We start from the raw sequence: 19597 nt of genomic DNA on the forward strand, positions 1-19597 counted from the left end.
GGAACGCTTCAGACCCCGAGGTCCACTGCCTAACCTATGTTATTTGACAAATTAAGTAATCAATTCTAGTGCATTCTAGTTCTAACCAAACTAGAACAACAAGAAAAACATGACGAGTTTTTCTTGTTGTTATATTATATGGTTTTCGATTAAGAATAGTTGATGTTCAGTGAATCTTGATTCTTCTGTTATCGTCAAATATATTTTACGTTTGAGATTTTAGAATTTTTTTTTTCTATAATATATTCTAATATTTTTCCATTTAGTATTATTGAGCAAATAAGTACATTCATTACTTTTCTTCTTTCATTTGTATGAATTTACTGTTGCTCTTGCATCCCAATGTTCAGCAACACCCTGAAAAATTTGTGAAGGATACTTAGTTGCAGCTCGAGTGGGAAATTTTGATGCACCCAGCGGATTCACCAGACATAGCGCCTTCTGATTGCCACTTGTTTAGATCGATGCACCACGGTTTGGCTGACTGAATCTGAAAATGGTCTGGTGCATATAGAAAAAGTTGTACTCGTATAAAATTTAAAAAATGTTTAATTAATACATATTGTAATCGAAAGTGTGATGAAACTGAATATTTGGGTCTAATACGAATTCGTGTTCAGAAATGGATGAAAAAACTGCTAGTCAGCTTATTTGGGTTGCAAAGGGAATGTCATTCGATCTTGAAACTGACAAAATATAAAACTCGTCGTATTAAACGTCTTGAGACAATATAATGTAAGTATTAAAAATAATTTCAGTATAGAGAAGAAAAACAATTTTTTTATTATCATAATGCTGATAATGCTAAAAACAATGAATTAAAGCACTAATTGTTTCAACGTCCATTTTATTGTCCAGATTTAGCTTCTCCTGACTTCTGGCTAATATTTGAATGAAAAAAAAATCATAAAATGATGCGATCCATAAGTTAGAGGAATGTTAGAACTACAGTGCTGAATTTGTTATAGCTATAAATTTCTAAGAACTTAATGAACAATCTAGTTATAAATATATGATAAACTTTGTTCTTAAATTTAGAAAGTATCCGCAAATTATCGCCGTACTATTTTCTATTTACATCTTCACACTGCATCTCGTATCAACAAAGTGCTTAATAAAACAACTTGAAGTATATATATGTTAAACTAAAATTCTTACGTTCACCAATACGCACGGAACGAAATCAATTGCAGGAATTAAAATGCTCGTTTCGTAACGCCGTTGGTGGATCAGCGAGCAATCTCGAGTTATTCAGGTTAACATTGCGATATTGCTCTTGCAAAAGTTGTAATCGAATTGTCCAAACAGAGTATCTCATAATGATCTTAATACTGATAATGACAACACCAATTCTAGTGCATCTTCGCCGTTGTTTCTGTCTTTTTTTGCAACTGAATAAATTTGGATTAATATTTAATCACTTATTTTGTTAATGAATAAACTCAATATTTGTACATGTTATCAAAATACTCTACGACAAAACTTTAGCACACTACACAATTTTCATTACAAATCCTAATAGAAATATTTTTTAGCTTTTAGACAATACTATTAAAGGTATTTTATGTAAAACAAAGAGACAGCTTAGAGGTTCCATTAAAATAATGCCGCTCGAATGACGCGACAAAACTGTAGGACAGTTAGGTAAAAAATAATTGATCAATATTTTTGTAGGAATGTTCGTCTGGTCAATCAATCGGAATGTGTGGCTGTCGATGCGATTGTTTGTCCGAACACTCACTACTATTTTGTGGAAGGAATTCACACGAGAACTGTATTTCGATATTGATTGATATATGTGGTCGATGGGAGTATTGACAGGATATTGAATTAGGTAAAGGAAATACGGTGGCGCTGTGGAAGTGGTACTGTTACAAGGGGGTGGAGAAAAGAAAAGAGATCGAGACGTTGTCGTGGTGGTCTTTTATAGCCGGGAACCGAATGGTACCAATCCAGCAGTTTTGCCAACCTTTAACTTTGATATAGGTGAATGCGTGATGGCCTAAATGGTTGTAGCGGTCGCTACATCAGTTCCCTCCTAGTGGAGCTGTCGTGGAACGTATCTCTATGTGGTGCAGGTTCCGGAGTGCACCCGCGATTACACAATGAATCCCCAGGAGTTTTACGGGATCAGCTGCCATTGAAGTTGTAGCGGGATGTCGTTCGTCTTGGGGCCTGCCGATTCCAAATTTATACACGCATCTTTTGAGGGCTATGGCTAAATCAAATACATATGGATTTATTTCTAGTAGCACCAAGTGTTAATAATTAAAATTAAATTAATATAAAAATTATTTTTTCCCAATCGATTCACGTCTATGGATGGTTTCAAGACTGTATACTTAGTTGTGAATAAATGTTTAGAGAAAATTGTTACTATTTTATTACTATATACAATTTATTGATGCAGAAAAAAAAGTTGATTGCTATATTTTGTAATCACTGCTTCGCTTCTCCAGCAACAAAAAGAAATGTCGACGGTGAATAGGTCAATTTTTTTCTTTTACTCTTAAAGTTCAACAGCCTTTCGCAAAACCATTGTCTGGTATTGTTCGTATATATTAGTCATAGTATCGATAGTTTTATATGTCGGGATTACGCTAAAACCTCACATCAATTGATGGACTAAAATGTGTTTATGTTTTGTTGCAGGTTTTGAATCAAAAGCGGTGAGATATGGCGAGGACGAAGAGACCTTCTCGCTACAAAGAGCTGAAACCGGCGACATCAGGATCAACAGAGACCCTCAAGTCCAGGTCGTCAACCAACAGAAGAACGATTTCCGCAGACCGGCGCCAAGAAGAAATCAAGTCAACGTCAACCAGGAAAGGGATATCTTCAAGAGCTCGAGCAGTTCGAATTTCTTCAACAACAGGAACAACGGAAAGGAGAACGACGATGATTACGACGATAACGTGAACGTGAATCAAAACAATGATTATCAGGGAAGGAAAACTGTGAGGAAACAGCAAAGGAGACCGGTGCAACAGAATACCACGCCTGCGCAGCAGACTGTCGCGCCGGTGAATAATAACGTCAGAGGACGCGGCAGACAGAGGAACAATATTTCTAGTCAAAACACAAACCCACCAACCCCTGCTTATACTTTCAGTACGCCCGCGCCATTCAGACCCAATCCCAGTACATCAAATAGAGCGAACAACGGTCAATATTATACCAGTTCTACGGAGAATTATCCGAGACCTAAATCATCAGCTCTCCCAACTAACTTCAACACGAACTTCGATGTTCAAAAAAACACAAAACAAACAGAGAACTATCCATCGAACAATCCAATCTATTCGAAACCGACTACACCAGTAGACGGAGGTTTTAGCAAGGAATCGAGTCCACGACAATTTGACTCTCCCAAACCTTCCACCTTCTCTCCAAGCGCCAAACCATTTAGTTTCCCTGCTAATAATCAGTCACCGTCCACACAACAGTTTAATCAAAACACCAACACTTTCTCCAGTACCTTAGCTCCCAGAACGCAACAAGCTTTTACCCAGTTGACCCAAAAAACCAACGGATTGAATCCAAGCACCGTGAATCAAGTATCCAGTCAAAGCACCACTCAAAAGTCCACTGCTTTCACACAATACACACCAACAGTACCGAAAATTCCCTCAACAACTCCAGTGGGCAGGTCCAGCAGGTTTGACGAAACACAATACGATGACGGGTCGTACAACTCTAAGTACGACTATAACAGCGGTGATGACGAGTTCTTGAAGACAGCACATAGCCAGAATATCGCAAGTAGTCGAAATGAATATGCCAAAACCCAAAAACAACAACAGAGCACCACACAACAATCATCCAGCGTTCCATCAAGTACCACATCAAATCCTTCAAGACAAACCGAAAATTATTCTAAATCGACGCCGTTTTCTTCAACGAGGAACACCCAGGCTACACAGAAATCCACTGAACGGAAACCACAAGAAGCCAGTATAAAACCGGAAAAAAAGAAAGGAAAGGAAGCCAACTACGATTATGCGTATTACGATAGTCTAGCCTCAGAACCAGATTATCAATTAGATTTGGATATTAAGAAGCAGAAAAATTAAATATATGGCATTGCTTTAAGTTATTTATGATAGTATTGTTACGTCTGTTGTTAATTAAAGATGTTATTATATGTATGAAGTCGCTGGATACTGAGATAGTGATAGCAAAACTAATTTAAATAGGATTAGCGTAGTAGGAATCATTTTGGTCTCAGTATCAGTTGGATTAAAATTTGCATGACCAGTATTTTAAATTTCAAGTATATTAAGTGTCTAAAAAGAAATAAAATATAGGCTAGTAATATTGTGAAGTATTTGTACATAATATTTGAAAATAAATAAGTATATAAAAATTAGCATATCAGTTTCAATTTATCGAGTGAATTATTTCCGAACATAAGCACATCAAAGTTTCCGCGTGGCAATATAGGTAATAGGATGAAATTGTATATAAGATCCTGTTCGAATCTGGAAATAACAGGTCAATTGGAAACTCCACGGTCTACCATAGTAAAACACATTTTTTCGGCAAAATTACTTTTTTTATACAACATAATTGCCTTCAAGGGTGATACACTGTTTATAGCGACCCTCCAACTTTTTAATACCATTTTTGTAGTACGATTTTTCTTTAATAAATAAAATAAATAGGCTTCAGTCTCGGCAATCACCAAGTCATTCGACGAAAATATCTTCCCAGCAAGCATTCTTTATTAAATACTTGATAAATTACTAAATTACTTGATAGTGCATAACTATAGTCTTTTCAATAAAACATCCAATACAAGTCATAGATGACGTTGAATATTTACAAATACAATTTTTAAAAATGTAAAATTCGTTTTAAACTCGCAGATTTTTCATTCTCATTAGTTAAAGTCTAGTTAAAAACAGTCTGAACGGAATTTAAAATGCTAGTGATAATAATTAGAGGTATGTAAACCAAAACCCCAATTTTGGTGTGGCAATATTGCCCCACCAAAATTATAAGTATTGACGGGCTACATTGGCTGTGTTAATAGATAGACTATATCTAAAGCAATATGTCTCCTATAAAGATGCTTTGAAGTTCTTACAGAATATCTCTCTGTTCTAAGAAGCCAATGATAACAATATTTCATATTAAAACTTATATATTTTAGAGTCAATACATTTTAGAATTATTTTTATGACTTCTATAGTTAATATAAGCGAACTTTGATGGCATTAACAAAACAAATATGAACACTATAGTTCAGACGTCCCTACGGACTTATAAAAATAATTCTTTCAAGAAAATGGTGAAGGAAACTGTAATAATGATTATTATAAAGCCCATAATAATTAATAAATGTCCCATTTTGTGGTGCTTATTATATGTAAATACCATATTAAATTTTACTCTTCTGTGTGCCAATACTCAAAGGATTAGAAAATTTACATATTAAAATATATTTACAGTTATACCTGTATTTGTATCATGTGGCGCCCTCTATTACAGACTCCTAAAATTTCAGTCATTAGATTTCTACACTATCTAATAATGTTAAAGTTATCTATTTGATTTTATTTAGATTAGACTAACTAATTATTTTTTCTACCTACATACGTCATTAAGGTCATTATGGTTAAGTAAATTTTGTTAAATTTTCTTTTATATTTATTTTTATTTTATTATGTTCGTATCATAGTTCTAGTAATATATAGACCATGATTATTAAGATCATAACGAACTTCTATTAATAGTAGTAATATTGTAGTTAATAGTTTCAATATTTCAAAAAAATTGTTACTAATAGTAAATATAATATTTTTAATATATTATATTTATTAATTTTAGTATAATTAAACAAATAATGCCTCGGCAGCATAACTCTCCTATTAAAATAGATACAAATAATTGGGCTAGAAGCAATAAACCAAAGGCCGACATCTTCGCAGAGTATATAAAACGTGCCCTTAAAAGGGTTTAAAGGGAAGGGTCCCGTCTGATCCATCTCAAAATGACAAAAATATAATTACAAGCTTCCTAAATTCGCCATTTAAATGGATTTACCACACAAAAAAATTGACAGTCAAAGAAGCTTAATAAATAATAATTGGAGAGATTAATTGTAAAAAAAGCACCTGGTTTATAATCTGATAAGCGGACAATTTTTACAGGAACTATTGGAGAAAGGGGTAAAATTACTAACATTCATTGAACAACTGCATAGACTTGTTAACAAAATAAATATGGACTCAAACGCCAAAAGATATTGCATGCTGCGTTCCTAGGCATATCTCAAGCCTTTGATAAAGTATGGCACACACACAATATCCAGTCATATAACATTTACGCTGCGCAGAAGAACATATCCACCAGTATATACCAATAATTGTCAGCTCTCGTAAGCAGAGGGTGATATATATCTTGGTATGCACCTAGACCGACGCCTAACTTGGAAGAAACACATACTCGCCAAACAGAAACAACTTTAAACTCTACCAAATGTACTGGCTCAACTGGTGCAAATCCAAGTTATCATTAGATAACAAGATATTATTGTGTAAATTTCTATTCAAGCCCATTTGGTCATATGGTATCCAATTATCGGGAACGTTGCGTGCCATTGTCGATGCTCCGTACTATGTTTCAAATGAAGTGATACACTATGATATTCCTCTAGGACCAATTAGGAGTGTAATTCAACGTGTTTGTGAGAAGTTCTCCGAAAGAGTGTCAGTGCATCCCAATATACTTGCTAATCAGCTAAATATAAGAAGTGACAGTAAAGTGCGTAGACTAAAACGTCTAACACTATCCCATCTCATTATTGGACATATATATACTTTAGAATAAGCTTTAAAATAAGACTAATTAATTAAAATAGTATTTTGTACGGGAGATTACTTAATGAAATGGTTTTCTAAATGCTATGTGTATATAATATAAACATAACAAATACTTATTGCCCTCTGGACAGATTGTGGAACTACTAAGAGTAATATTAAAAAAAAGTTTGGTCCAATTGATGTCTTACTGTATATTATAATGTATAAAATTATTTTTTATTGATATTACTATAGTTAAATGATTCAGACCTCTAGTTGTTGTTGTTGGTATGTTCGATCTCATGTTAGTATTTCATAGATTTTTCTAAAAGGTATTGTAACTTTGTTTGAAAGATGATGAATAAACAGGGAAGAGACAACATACAACACACAATTGTATCAAATATATTAATATATAGCTATGTTATAATAAATTTACAATATCAGAATAATAGAAAATATTACAATATCCTTATGCTAAATTGTAGAAAAAATACAAAAAGCGTTTTTTACAAATGAAATAATATTACTATACAAAGTCGATTGCAGTCGTCTGCAGCTTAGATATATCATAAAAAACCAAACATAAGCACTGATTTCAATAAATATTTTAACAAAAAAAATTGAAATGTCTATGTTTAGTTTTCTAACGTAGTAATTAAGGTAACTCACAACATTTATATATACGTTCATAATCATAACCAAATATTTCACATTTCATAAATATATTTGCTAATATTTAAAGGCAATTTACGGATAAATATTTTTCATTTCATTGATTTTTCACACAATTTTAGTTAGTCTCTGATTAAACACACCGTTCGGGCTTCGATTTTGTACAAATTAGTTTGTCCTCATCAAAATAAGTTTTCCTATCGCACACATACTTCAAATCTAACAGTTGATTCTTACTGTAACCTTTCGTACAATAATGGAACAGTCTACAGTCTCTAGGGTCAGCGTAAAATTTATTCATTTCCTTACCGAAACAATTAAAAACGTAGTTTTTGTTCACTTTGGTAGGGTTGAAAGTTTTCTTCGATAATGGTGTGGTTCGGAAGGAGAATTTCTTCAATTCAGATCTGGTAGGGGTGGCGCTTCTATGAAGAGGGGCGTCAGTGGTTCTTTCTACTTTACTTAAAGGCGTTAATTGGTCTTGATGTAATAATGGATTCGGGGTCGAAATTTCGGTACTGAATCTGTGTCTTCCAAGATAGCTTCTCGGATTGTTCGGTTTTTTTCTCGACGGTCTTGTCCTTCGACTATATAATGGCGTTCTTGCTGTTGTTGATATTGAAACCTCTTGGGTATTGGGTGTAGAACCTTCAAGCATCACTTGAAGTAAATGACTAGAGTTGACTTTAGCTGGCATGTCAATTTCGATGGTTGTAGGCAGAACGGTAGTTGTTTCTGGTCGGGGTTTTCCAAAATCCGTTTTTTTCACGAACAGTATTTCAGTGGCGTTATGATTAACTTCATGAAGATCATCATGATTGGCTGTCGTTTCCTCCACATCAACACTCGCGTACTCACTGGTTGATAACGTAGTAGGAACAGCTTCAGTTGCAGTTGAAGCATATTTGGCGTGATCCTCTTTAGCAACTATGCTCTTGGTTGTTATTTCAACGACCTCAATGAATTCCTGCAGTTTCTCTGTAGTCATGAAAGTATTCGTTGTACCAACAGTGGTCGTAGACTCCGTTGGGAGTGTGGGATAATCCTGATGGTACTGGGCGTTGTTGATGTCGTGCGCAAAATCAAAAGTGGATCCCAGCACTGAAACTGGTAAAGTGATAGATTTTTGAATTTCCACATAACTTTCTGTTGTTGTTTCTGTGGGCGTTAGCGTATACTCATGAGTCACGTCGTCTTTATTAAACTGTTCTGGGTTTGAGTCTCCGACGGTTTTCTCGGTTGTCGCCCACAACGAATGATCCAGCTTGCTTTTTCGCGACACCTCTGACGTAACTGGTAAACCATCATCATTTTTATGAGTCTTTACATCGTGTGGTACTGTAGGGGCAGTGGGAATATCCGTGCTAGTATCGTATGATTCAGTCAAACTTTTTAAAATACTTATATTGATATCTTCAAGGACTGTTGGTTTTGTAGCCACTGCTTCAGTGGTTCCATAACTTGCAGGAACCTCATAACTTTGATACGGCGTGGTTGCTGTTGTATCAGTCGGTGAAAGGTCGGTGGTGTAATCATCATTTAAGTTTTGTTCTATTTCATGTAGTTTTTGCAATAAATTAATTTTCTTTGCATCATGGTCGTCCTCTAACAGTGGACTTGTTTCGCGATGACGTGGGAATTCATCTTCCGGAGTAGGATTTTTATATATATCACGTAGTGTTGGTAGTTCTGGAACATGAGAAGATAAATTCACTTCACTGTCGTCTAATGTGGTTTTCTGAGTAATTTCATCTGTTGTGTAAGTATGCTCATTTTCTGTAGTAGGATTATATGAATTAAAATGTGATTCTGTAGGATGACTTTTCGAAGGAACGCTAGCTTCAGTAAAATAGCTTAACAAGTCGTATACTAAATTTCTTCCTTCTGTTGTAGTCGGATTTTTAACATAACTGAATGACTCGGTACTGGTAACGAAACTTGTGGATTTATCATAGGTTTCATCAAATTCATTCATATTGTTATCGGTTGATGCGGATTCTGTAGATGTTGACAGGGCCTCCAAAACTGTTTGCATTGTTTCAGTTTTCTCATCTTGATTTATTTCCTGAAATGGTGAGATACTGGTCATCGGTAATGTAGTAATCTCTGTCTTAACTGGTTGGTATGTAGTTGTTAATGTTGCATCCAATGTGGTTTCCGTATTTGCTTCTATGAAATCACTATGAGCCGTGGTTGTTGATGGAATTGTAGACGATGTACTCGCCGGTTCTGGAAATCTGAAGCGATTACCTATACGTCCGCGATTGCGAATCGCTAATTTGGTATTTAATATGGCTGATTCGGTACTGCTCCTGGTACGAAGAAGTTTATTCTGATTTTCTTTGGCGTTAAAATCATATCGTGATTTAAATCTACCTTGTCTTCTAGCAAACTTGCGGTCCGCTGTTGTAGTTGAGACGGTTGTTGTAGAAGTTGGTTCAGTTTTCTCTGGAATATCATCTTCTTTTTCATTATCGTTGTCCGCATCATCATCATCATCGTTATTGTCGTGATATCTATCATCAGTGTTTTCAACATCCTTGTCATTTTTGACAATATATTTATTATCTTTTTCATCAACGGCATCATCATTTCTGTTAGCCTCTTTCTTATAATCTTCATCGTCGTATGCGTTACCATCTTTATTGTCATTTTTGTCATCATCTTTTACATCATCTTTGTCACTTTCATCAACATCATGTTTATCAGCATTTTTATCATTATCGTCCTCATCTTTTTCATCATTATTCGCGTCATCGCCGTTATTCATTTTCTCACTACTCGATTCAGTAGTACTTTGATCTACTTCAGCTTTCGTGGTAGTTTCTCTGTCAAAGTCGAAATATTTGTAAAACTGTGATATAGAATGTAAATCAATTATACTTTTATCTGTCATTGAATAAGTTATAGTTTGATCTGTTATGGGATCAGACTCTTCTTTGACTAGTTTGTCGCTATTGGGATTTTCTTTATAAATTGATCCTTCATAATTATCATCAACGTAGTCGTATGGATTAAAATCGGATTCTTTAGGAATTCTCGTGATGGGTTGCTTGTTACCATTACTAATTTGTTTAAATGTAATAGTTTCTTTTTCATTTATATCCTCTTGTTTGTCTGTTTCAGTGGTGGTTTCTTTCTTTGACACAACTTTCAGGGGCTGTCTGGATCTGTTTTTCGGTAAGCGTTTACCGATATTTTTGTATCCGCCTATTTTGCTGAATCTACTGTTCTTGGTTAACAATTTGTTGACATCAGCTTTCAGTGATTCGGTGGTGATGGGCTGCTTAGTACTGCTAGAGATAATTTCACTACTTCCACTTAGTAAAGCTCCATCAAAATGTTTGGGAGCAAACTCTGTGTTAATCTTGTGTATCAAATCCGACGCCACTGGAATGGTTACGGAAGGCATTGTAGCTGTGGCTTGATGACTTTGGTACCAAGTAACTAGGAACTTTAAAACTTCAACTGCTTCTTTTTCGTTTTTGATGATTTCGAAGGGGTTAACCTTCTGATCTTCGACGCTCCTTCTTCGTCGTTTTTGCTTAACTTTGGGTACGTCGTGGTAAAATGGGTCCAGCACTACGTCACTTTCCTTGTACTCGTCATAAGATGACGGTGGTGATTCTAGAATTTGAGCAGCATCGATTGTACCTAAAGAGTAATTCAACCTCCTTCCTGTGGCATCGCTGACGCTTGCACTGGCACTGATAATAATTCTCGGTGGGTTCTGGTGTTCCTTGGTGAACCTCTTATTTCCTATATGTTTCTGTAGAGTGAAGGGAGCTGGAGAGCTGAAGGTTAATGGAGGTAATGTTGGCAGTAATGGTATGGGGATCTGTACTCTCTGTGGCGGTTTATCAGTGCGAGAATGGTGTGTGTAATGGTGATGCTGATGAACAGTGGGTGGTTTCGGAGTTTCTAGAAATTTGGGAGTCGACGACTGAAACTGTTGGGACTTGCTGAAGTCTTCGTTTGGTGGAAAACTTTGACTATGTCGAAAGCTGTTGGTCTGAATTAGGAATTGTTGTTGAGGTTTTCGGGTCGTTTCAATGTTGGAACTTTGAAAAAAGTCATCGTCAGCACCGATATCGACCGAATAAACACTTTTCGGAGAGGTCGACGAACTACCCGAAGGCTTCACGGTCACTTCACTGTCGTGTCCGCCCGTCGATATCTTCCCACTATCACTATAACTTTGCTGCAAGAAATGCTTTGTCCTGATATCGGGCGGCGCGTTCGGATTCAAACTGATGTTGATCTCTTCGGGGTTGAAACGGATGTCCGGATTCACCGGGAAATGGTGAGTGGAGATGACGTGAGGCTTGTTCGTAGGACGAGGTGTCGATGAAGGTATCCTCGTGCTGAAATACGGTGTGTTCATGAACTTGGTCGGTTTCTTACTGGTCGTTGTGGTGGTCGATGGTTGAGTGGTTGACTTGATTATTAGTGACGGCGGTTCAGTCTCTTGAGCAGGATCAATTGATTCTAAAAAATGAAAAAAAAATCAGAAATTAAATCAAAACATTATGTTAAACAAGATTTGGTGAATATATCATTTGATTCCATGTATTCTGATCGTATATTCATGTTAAAAACGCTTGTACTAAGAATATTTTGATATAATAGGTTAATGATATAATAGTATTATAGGTCAATTAAAAAGTCCTCGGCCTGACCTAACCCTCAAAAGATTCGTGTATAAATTTGACAGCTGTTAGATCATTAGTTTGTGAATTATAGCATTTTGAGTGCAATCAATAGTCATCCGAGCGGACTGCACACAATGAACCCGCTCCAAGTCGTGGGAAAACGTAACAGTCGGCTGACAAGGTTATGGCGTCTGCATTTTGGGATGCGCATGAAATAATTTTCTTTGACTACCTTAAGAAAGGAAGGATCATCAATAGCGATTATTACATAGCGTTATTGGACCGTTTGAAAGACGAAATCGCCGAAAAACGGCCGCATTTGAAGAAAAAGAAAGTGCTGCTTCACTAATATGATGCACCGTGTTACAAGTCAGTGAAAATGATGGCAAAATCCATAAATTGGGCTTCGAATTGCTTCCTCATACATCGTATTCTCCAGATCTGGCCCACAGCGACTATTTCCTGTTCTCAGATCTCAAAAGGATGCTCGATGGGGAGAAATTTTCGTCGAATGAAGAGGTGATTGCCGAAACTGAAGCCTATTTTGAAGCAAAGGATAAATCGTACTACAAAAATGTGTTTTACTATGGTAGGCCGGGGTCTTTTCAATTGACCTGTTATATACTTTAGTTTTTCTTCTATTTTTTAAGAATATAGACACATTGTTGACGTTCTAGGAGATTAATAAAAAATATATTTTATGGTCCGAAGATATTTTAATATTCCCATTACTTTTATTTATTTTTTTAACAAAAATATTTGTGCTTAGTTATTAAACTATTTTTCATTTATTTTTCATTTCAAATTATATTCCTGTGCAGTGAAATTGTGTAATCTTATTTGTTTTATTCATTAACTTTTTATTTATTTTTATTTCTTAAATATTTATCAAGTATTCATTCTTATATTATATAACTAGCTTGTCTTATGTCTATTTTGATTTTAATTTTTATTAAAACAATTCTTCCTTACCAAGACAAAAAACCAAGAATATTCTCTGAAAATGTTTATTATTTATATAACCGTTGTTGCAGTTTCCTTTTTTTTGCAGAGTAATAAGCTTAATTGCATCCTCGAAGTGAACAATTATGTATTTTTATTGTCTGTCTGCCTTAACAGTTTGTTGATATTTCAATTTATTATAATACACCATTTAATTTAATTGAATGGTGTAATATAAGAGGAAGTAAATGGAAATAACGAGAATTACGTACCTTCTAAGATCGGACCTGCATTTCCGTATAATTCTAAATTTAAGCTATAGAATTGTTCTGATTTGGAGCAATCAACTTCGTCGATTCTTTCGCACACTCTGGTCTCCTAAAAAATAAATTAAAATTATTATAAATATTTTAGGAATGATTAATTAATATTTATTTGCCAATATATTGTAAGTAGTTAATATTTTTAAACACTTTAATTTTAATTTACTCTAAATTAATCGATTTCGCAGCTAATACTAAAGTTTTAATGAAAGCGCATGAATACTCTTACTATATTAACGTAATTTTATGGCCTAGTAAGCTAATTTAATTCTATATATTCTGCTCTCTACATTCTCTTAGTATTACATTATATTGACGTACAATATATATGTACAAGTTCGTCATGGCGTTTGCAATATTATTGCTTAAATTAATTTTGGCCATTTTAAAACCTAGGTAGCTTAATGTTGGCGAAAAGAACGTTCTCCAAGAAAAATGCACCTTGACATAGAGATTGAGAGTGGATATTGCTTCAAATATATAGTTTTACAGTTCCAGGCCTCTCGGAAGCAAAGGTGACGTAAAATATTTTCGTCGGACCAGATATTAGACGGTTTACCATCACGACAATGACAGATACTCAAAAAGAAAGGAAGATTGCTTTTAAGCAGGTAATAGAGATATTATTAGGCCAATATCATAAATACACTAACATAAACAAATCGTTAAAAGAATGCTAAAAGCTTTTCAAGCTTTAAGTTGCCTAATGAGCCTAAAAGTTTGTTTTCTTCATTCCCATCTCTTTTTTTTTACGAAAACACGAAAGAGATGGATAATATATTAATATATAAATATAAAGAAATCGTCAACAGGATCATAAAAACTTTTCAAGCTTTAGGTTGCCTAATAAATCTTATACTATGTTTTCTTGATTCCCATCTCGATAACTTTCCGGAAATTTTGCGAGATGTGAGTGAAAAACAAAGTAAACGGTTTTACCAGGACATGAAGGAGATGGAGAAAATACACCAAGGAAAATGAGACATCTTAATGATATCACACTCTTGGGCAGTTCAGAGACTATTCACGTTGTTTTATTCTACACATTTTAATGTTTCTTATACATACCTGGTCGAAAACGGTGCCATTCAGACACAAAAATCGAATATCCATGGGTTCATCCAGCTGGCCTATCGTACATACATGGAACATTTGACAGTTGGTCTCCAAATCTGCGTAGTATCCTCCGATAACTTTGCCCACACAAGTGAAATTTGTCTCTGGTAAGTTGTCGAAGTCCAAATACTGGAAAACAAAATACTATCAGTTTAGTCGTTTTTTTTATAATCACTAAAGAAAGTATATTATTAGTGGTAATAATATCCGATGAATGTGTAATAATACGTTTTAGGACTTTTAGATATCTGGATATATGTTAAATAATATTTTGTATCTGTACAATACGAAAACATAAAAACCTAAACGACCGACAACATAAAAATGAAAAATCTCTCGCTGGTAATAAGTCTGTTTGAAAATCTCCATATTCTTGCTCCATAATTCATCCAACATATATTCACTACGTGTGATCATTACGTCTATATAACTATATATATATTTCTATATATATATAATATATATGTATGTATGTATATCATATAAAAATAAAAAATTCTTGTACAACTTATTCTTAAGAAAAATGTTCAGCGGCAAGAAAAATAAATAATTTAAGAACTTAGTGTAAGTATATTAAGTAATAACTTGGAACTTTTACAATTTATGTCTGTAATAAAACTAACAGGTACAAAATGTAGTAATATTAAAAAACAATTTAATACAACAAAATAATTTTAAAAAGACACGCCCATACTATAAATATCTTCGGGTGAAAATTTCCGGTTTTGCCTATTTAGATTATTTCATGTTCGAACCAGTCTAGCCATTCTAAATGTTAAACACAAAATAGATTAAGTATATGATAATATATTTTAATATTAATGTGTATATTCTCACCCAGATCAATGCTATTTGAGACGATTTCCGTATCACGTTGATGTCAACACATTCCATACTAATAAAGGTAAGAAATGTATATTAAAGAGATCGTCTTGTAATATCCTGACTGTTTGAAGGTAACATTTTTACTAAATCTTCACAGCGGTTCATTATCTAGCCTCAAATACAATAATATTTTGACGCATGTGTTGAATATCAACGTTGGATTAAAGAATATTTGACATAGATACATCAGAAGGGAAAATTTAATAAAAATGAAGTAGGTCTGATATATACTGTGTGATACTGATAATAGTTATAAAAATATGTTTACACTTAATAATAGCTTCCTTCAAGTCCAACACATTCTCTAATTTATAGCTCAAGGAAGCAATAACTGAAGGTATGGGAGAATATATGAAAAGTACATAATATCTCACCCTGATGAATAAGCTGCATATTTTAGTTTCCAATGAAAGTGGCATTTTTTTAAAACCCAAAACACTTTATTCACTTATTTTGGCTTATGTCAAAATGTTTAAAGCTTCTACCTTTTTTTTTTCAGTGATTAGATGACCTATCAAAACCATATCCATTATTTCTCGACCATTTTTTGGCGTTGGTATAGATTCTGCACGATCTACATACACGTCGATACAAGGCTTGTGCAACTAATCAGTGATCTTGAAGGATCAGGTCTAAACGATATCTTTCAAAGAAGATAAACTTTTATTTTCCAGGCGTAATCACTTTTAACTAATGACGCTGACGCTACCTTTATATCTAGAATATTCAATGGAACTTTTACCACTATCTTTTAAACACGCTATAATATGGCTTCAATGAATAAATATTACTAGAAATATGTGACCTAAAACATCTAGAAAAGCTGAAATTAATTTTTCCCTAACCTAATGTATGACCTAAACGTTGTGTGCTTTATTATTTTACAAATTAATAGATAAAAAAGAAAGCAGTAGCAGTAAACCAAAATGTTGCTTTTTGAAGGGAAAAATACAGTTGAAGCAAAAACTTGGCTTTATGCTGAGTTTCCGGACACTGCCCCAGGAAGATCAACCATCGGAGCAGTGTTTGAAGATGATCAAGAGTAATAAACTAGAATTTTTGCGTCGATATGTGACAATGGATGAAACATGGCTCCATCATTTCATTCCGAAGTCCAATCGACAGTCATCCGAATGGATTTCACACGATAAACCCGCTCCAAAGCGTGGGAAAATGCAACAGTCAGCTGACAAGGTTATGGCGTCTGTATTTTGCGATGCGCATGGAATAATTTTCATTGACTATCTTGAAAAAGGAAGGACCATCAACAGCGACTATTACATAGCGTTATTGTAGAGCTTGAAGGACGAAATCGCCGAAAAACGGCCGCATTTGAAGGAGAAGAAAGTGCTGCTTCACCAAAACAATGCACCGTGTCACAAGTCAGTGAAGACGATGGCAAAAATCCATGAGTTGGGCTCCGAATTCCTTCCTCATCCACCGTATTCTCCAGATCTGGTCCCCAGCGACTATTTCCTGTTCTCAGATCTCAAACGAATGCTCACTGGGAAGAGATTTTCATCGAATGAAGAGGTGATTGACGAAACTGAGGCCGATTTTGAAGCAAAGGACAAATCGTAGTACAAAAATGGCATCGAAAAGTTGGAGGGTCACTATAATCAGTGAATCACCCTTGAGGGGAATTATGTTGAATAAAAAAAAATTGGCACAAAATGAGGTAGGCCGGCGACTTTTTCCATTGACCTGTTATATAATTTTTGTAGATATTGCTACTGCAACACATTCATCCGTCTAAGGCCTTTTTGACTCAGTTACTTATTTAATTCCATTAGATAATGCACATCTCTATAATACTTTTAATTTGATGAAGTTAAGAAAAGGGGTTGTATTAAGGATAGATTTCTTTCATCACATGATCGATCTATTATTAAAATAATACGAGAAATGTATAAATTAGTCTTCTTTAACGAAAAATCCTATAAAATTAACAGCTAACATACCATAAAAATGAAACTTTGCAATCAAAAATGATGTGCGAACAATGTTTTTAATCAAAATGAGAGACTACGGCTCTCTTGCTCCGAAGTATAATGTTGATAAAACATCCAAGAATATTAAGAGTCAAGTTTTTTTTGGACGGAAAAGAAAATCTGTTCCTGAAGCACTGGTAAAGCAATTGAGCACAAAACAGTTGTGAACAAAGATTCAGCCTACAGAAGAAAAAATGTTCCATACATAAATCTAGATGATTATCGAACATATAACAAATTTAATAGTGACGTATTAATTAAATAAAGTTTCTACAACTGTGGGTTTAATTGATTCTTCTTCCCAGCTTGTATAGCTGATTCATGAAAATCTGTTGCAAATAATACGAGATAATAAAGGAGTCGATTCCTTATAAGTGACCAGGCGATGTATTATTGTTAAAATGCATAATCAGCCTACGTTCTTTCATTCATGTCTAATCAACAAAATCCATATAACGTAATAGAAGTGGTTTAGATATTTTACCAACTATAAATTGGGACCAATTTATTGTTTTGTTACAGGTAATATATTTATATTTTCATAATACATAATGAGTTTACATTTTTACCAGAATCATTAATAGTTTTAATGATAATTTTATAATCGTATTATTTTTAATTCGCATTCTATTAATTTATTTTAATACACTTTTAATTAATGGCTATTTATTCCAGTTGTTATTTCATCATATATTTTACCTACATCATCATTGAACAGTTTAATTGAAAAGTCCCCGGCCTAACACATAGATGGAGCTACTAAAATTAAATCCATATGTTTTTTAGTTACCCCTAACCCTCAAAAGATGCGTGTATAAATTTGACAGCTCAGCTCATTAGTTTGAGAATTATAGCATTTTGAGTGAAGCAACTTTTGTTAGTGTGAAAAAAATGGATAAAAAGTAATTTCGCGTGTTGATAAAAAAATGCGTTTTGAAGGGAAAAAATACAGTTGAAACAAAAATTTGGCTTGATGGCGAGTTTACCGACTCTGCCCCAGGAAAATCAACCATCGAAGATTGGTGCGCTCAGTTTAGACGTGGTGAAATGATCACCGAAGACGATGAACGCAGTGAACGCCCAAAAGAGGTTGTTACCGTCGAAAACGTTAAAAAAATCCAAAAATTGCTTTTGAATAACCGTAAATTGAAATTGAATGAAAAGCAGACACTCTAAAGATATCAACTGAACGTGTACATCATATCATTCACGAATATTGGGGTATGAGAAAGCTCATTGTAAAGTGGGTGCCGCGCGAGCTCACTTTTGACCAAAAATAACGACAAGTTGACAGAGTTCGAAGATGATCAAGGGTAATAAACCCAAGTTTTTGCATCGATATGTCATAATGGATGAAACATGGCTCCATCATTTCACTCCGAAGTCCAATCGACAGTCATCCGAGTGGACTGCACACGATGAACCCGCTCCAAATCGTGGGAAAAGGCAACAGTCGGCTGGCAAGTAATAGCGTCTGTATTTTGTGATGTGCATGGAATAATTTTCATTGACTGCCTTGAAAATGAAGGACCATCAACATTACATAACATTATTGGATGGGTTGAAGGACGAAATCTCCGAAAAACGGCCGCATTTGAAGGAAAAGAAAATGCTGCTTCATTAAGACAATACACCGTGTCACAAGTCACTGAAAACCATGGCAAAAATCCATGAAATGGGCTTCGAATTGCTTCCTCATCCACCGTATTCTCCAGATCTGTCACCCAGCGGCTATTTACTGTCCTCAGATCTCACAAGAATACTTGCTGGGAAGATATTTTCGTCGAATGACTTGGTGATTGCTGAAACTGAGGCCTATTTTGAAGCAAAGGAGAAATATCGTACTACAAAAATGGCAGCGAAAAGTTGGACCCCTTCAATCACCCTTGAAGGGAATTATGTTAAAAAAAAAACTAATTTTGCCAAAAAAAATGTTTTACTATGGTAGGCCGGGGACTTTTCAATGGACCTATTACCTGGAATATATTTTTCTTGAAGTTGTTCAGTTTTCTTGCTAAAACTTACACTAATTACTATATCATCGACATGAGTAACTTCGTTGCCTTCAATTATTTTTTTGATAATTTTGTTGTTGCCATTAGACCTTTAAATATTTTCCCATACTAATTCGAACTTGATAGCTATATTTTATCTAATTAATATTATAAAACCACATAATATATTCAGATCAACTTCACAATGATCTC

At 34.5% G+C, this 19597-nt stretch overlaps 2 protein-coding genes across 4 annotated transcripts in view; one reads left to right on the top strand and one right to left on the bottom strand.

The window, feature by feature from the left end:
- LOC143199579 (uncharacterized) overlaps nucleotides 1–4369 on the top strand; it is a 34755-nt gene extending 30386 nt beyond the window's left edge. Inside the window, exon 4 of the mRNA XM_076409502.1 lies at nucleotides 2653–4369. Coding sequence (XP_076265617.1) covers nucleotides 2653–4073 — 1421 coding nt within the window. The 3' untranslated portion in view covers nucleotides 4074–4369. The remainder of the gene's footprint in view (nucleotides 1–2652) is intronic.
- Nucleotides 4370–7195: 2826 nt separating this feature from the next.
- The window catches only part of LOC143199578 (uncharacterized), a 189767-nt gene continuing 177365 nt past the window's right edge, over nucleotides 7196–19597 (bottom strand). For all 3 annotated transcript variants that reach the window (XM_076409498.1, XM_076409501.1, XM_076409500.1), the window contains 3 exons: nucleotides 14467–14643; nucleotides 13348–13453; nucleotides 7196–11969 (listed from right to left, as the gene is read on the bottom strand). In XM_076409498.1, the coding sequence (XP_076265613.1) occupies nucleotides 7615–11969; nucleotides 13348–13453; nucleotides 14467–14643 (4638 nt within the window). In that variant the 3' untranslated portion in view covers nucleotides 7196–7614. The remainder of the gene's footprint in view (nucleotides 11970–13347; nucleotides 13454–14466; nucleotides 14644–19597) is intronic.

The sequence above is a fragment of the Rhynchophorus ferrugineus genome, unplaced genomic scaffold, assembly GCF_030347505.1.
Source record: "Rhynchophorus ferrugineus isolate W39M unplaced genomic scaffold, kcgeb_rfMv2 rfM7, whole genome shotgun sequence".
Taxonomy (NCBI): Eukaryota; Metazoa; Arthropoda; class Insecta; order Coleoptera; family Curculionidae; genus Rhynchophorus; species Rhynchophorus ferrugineus.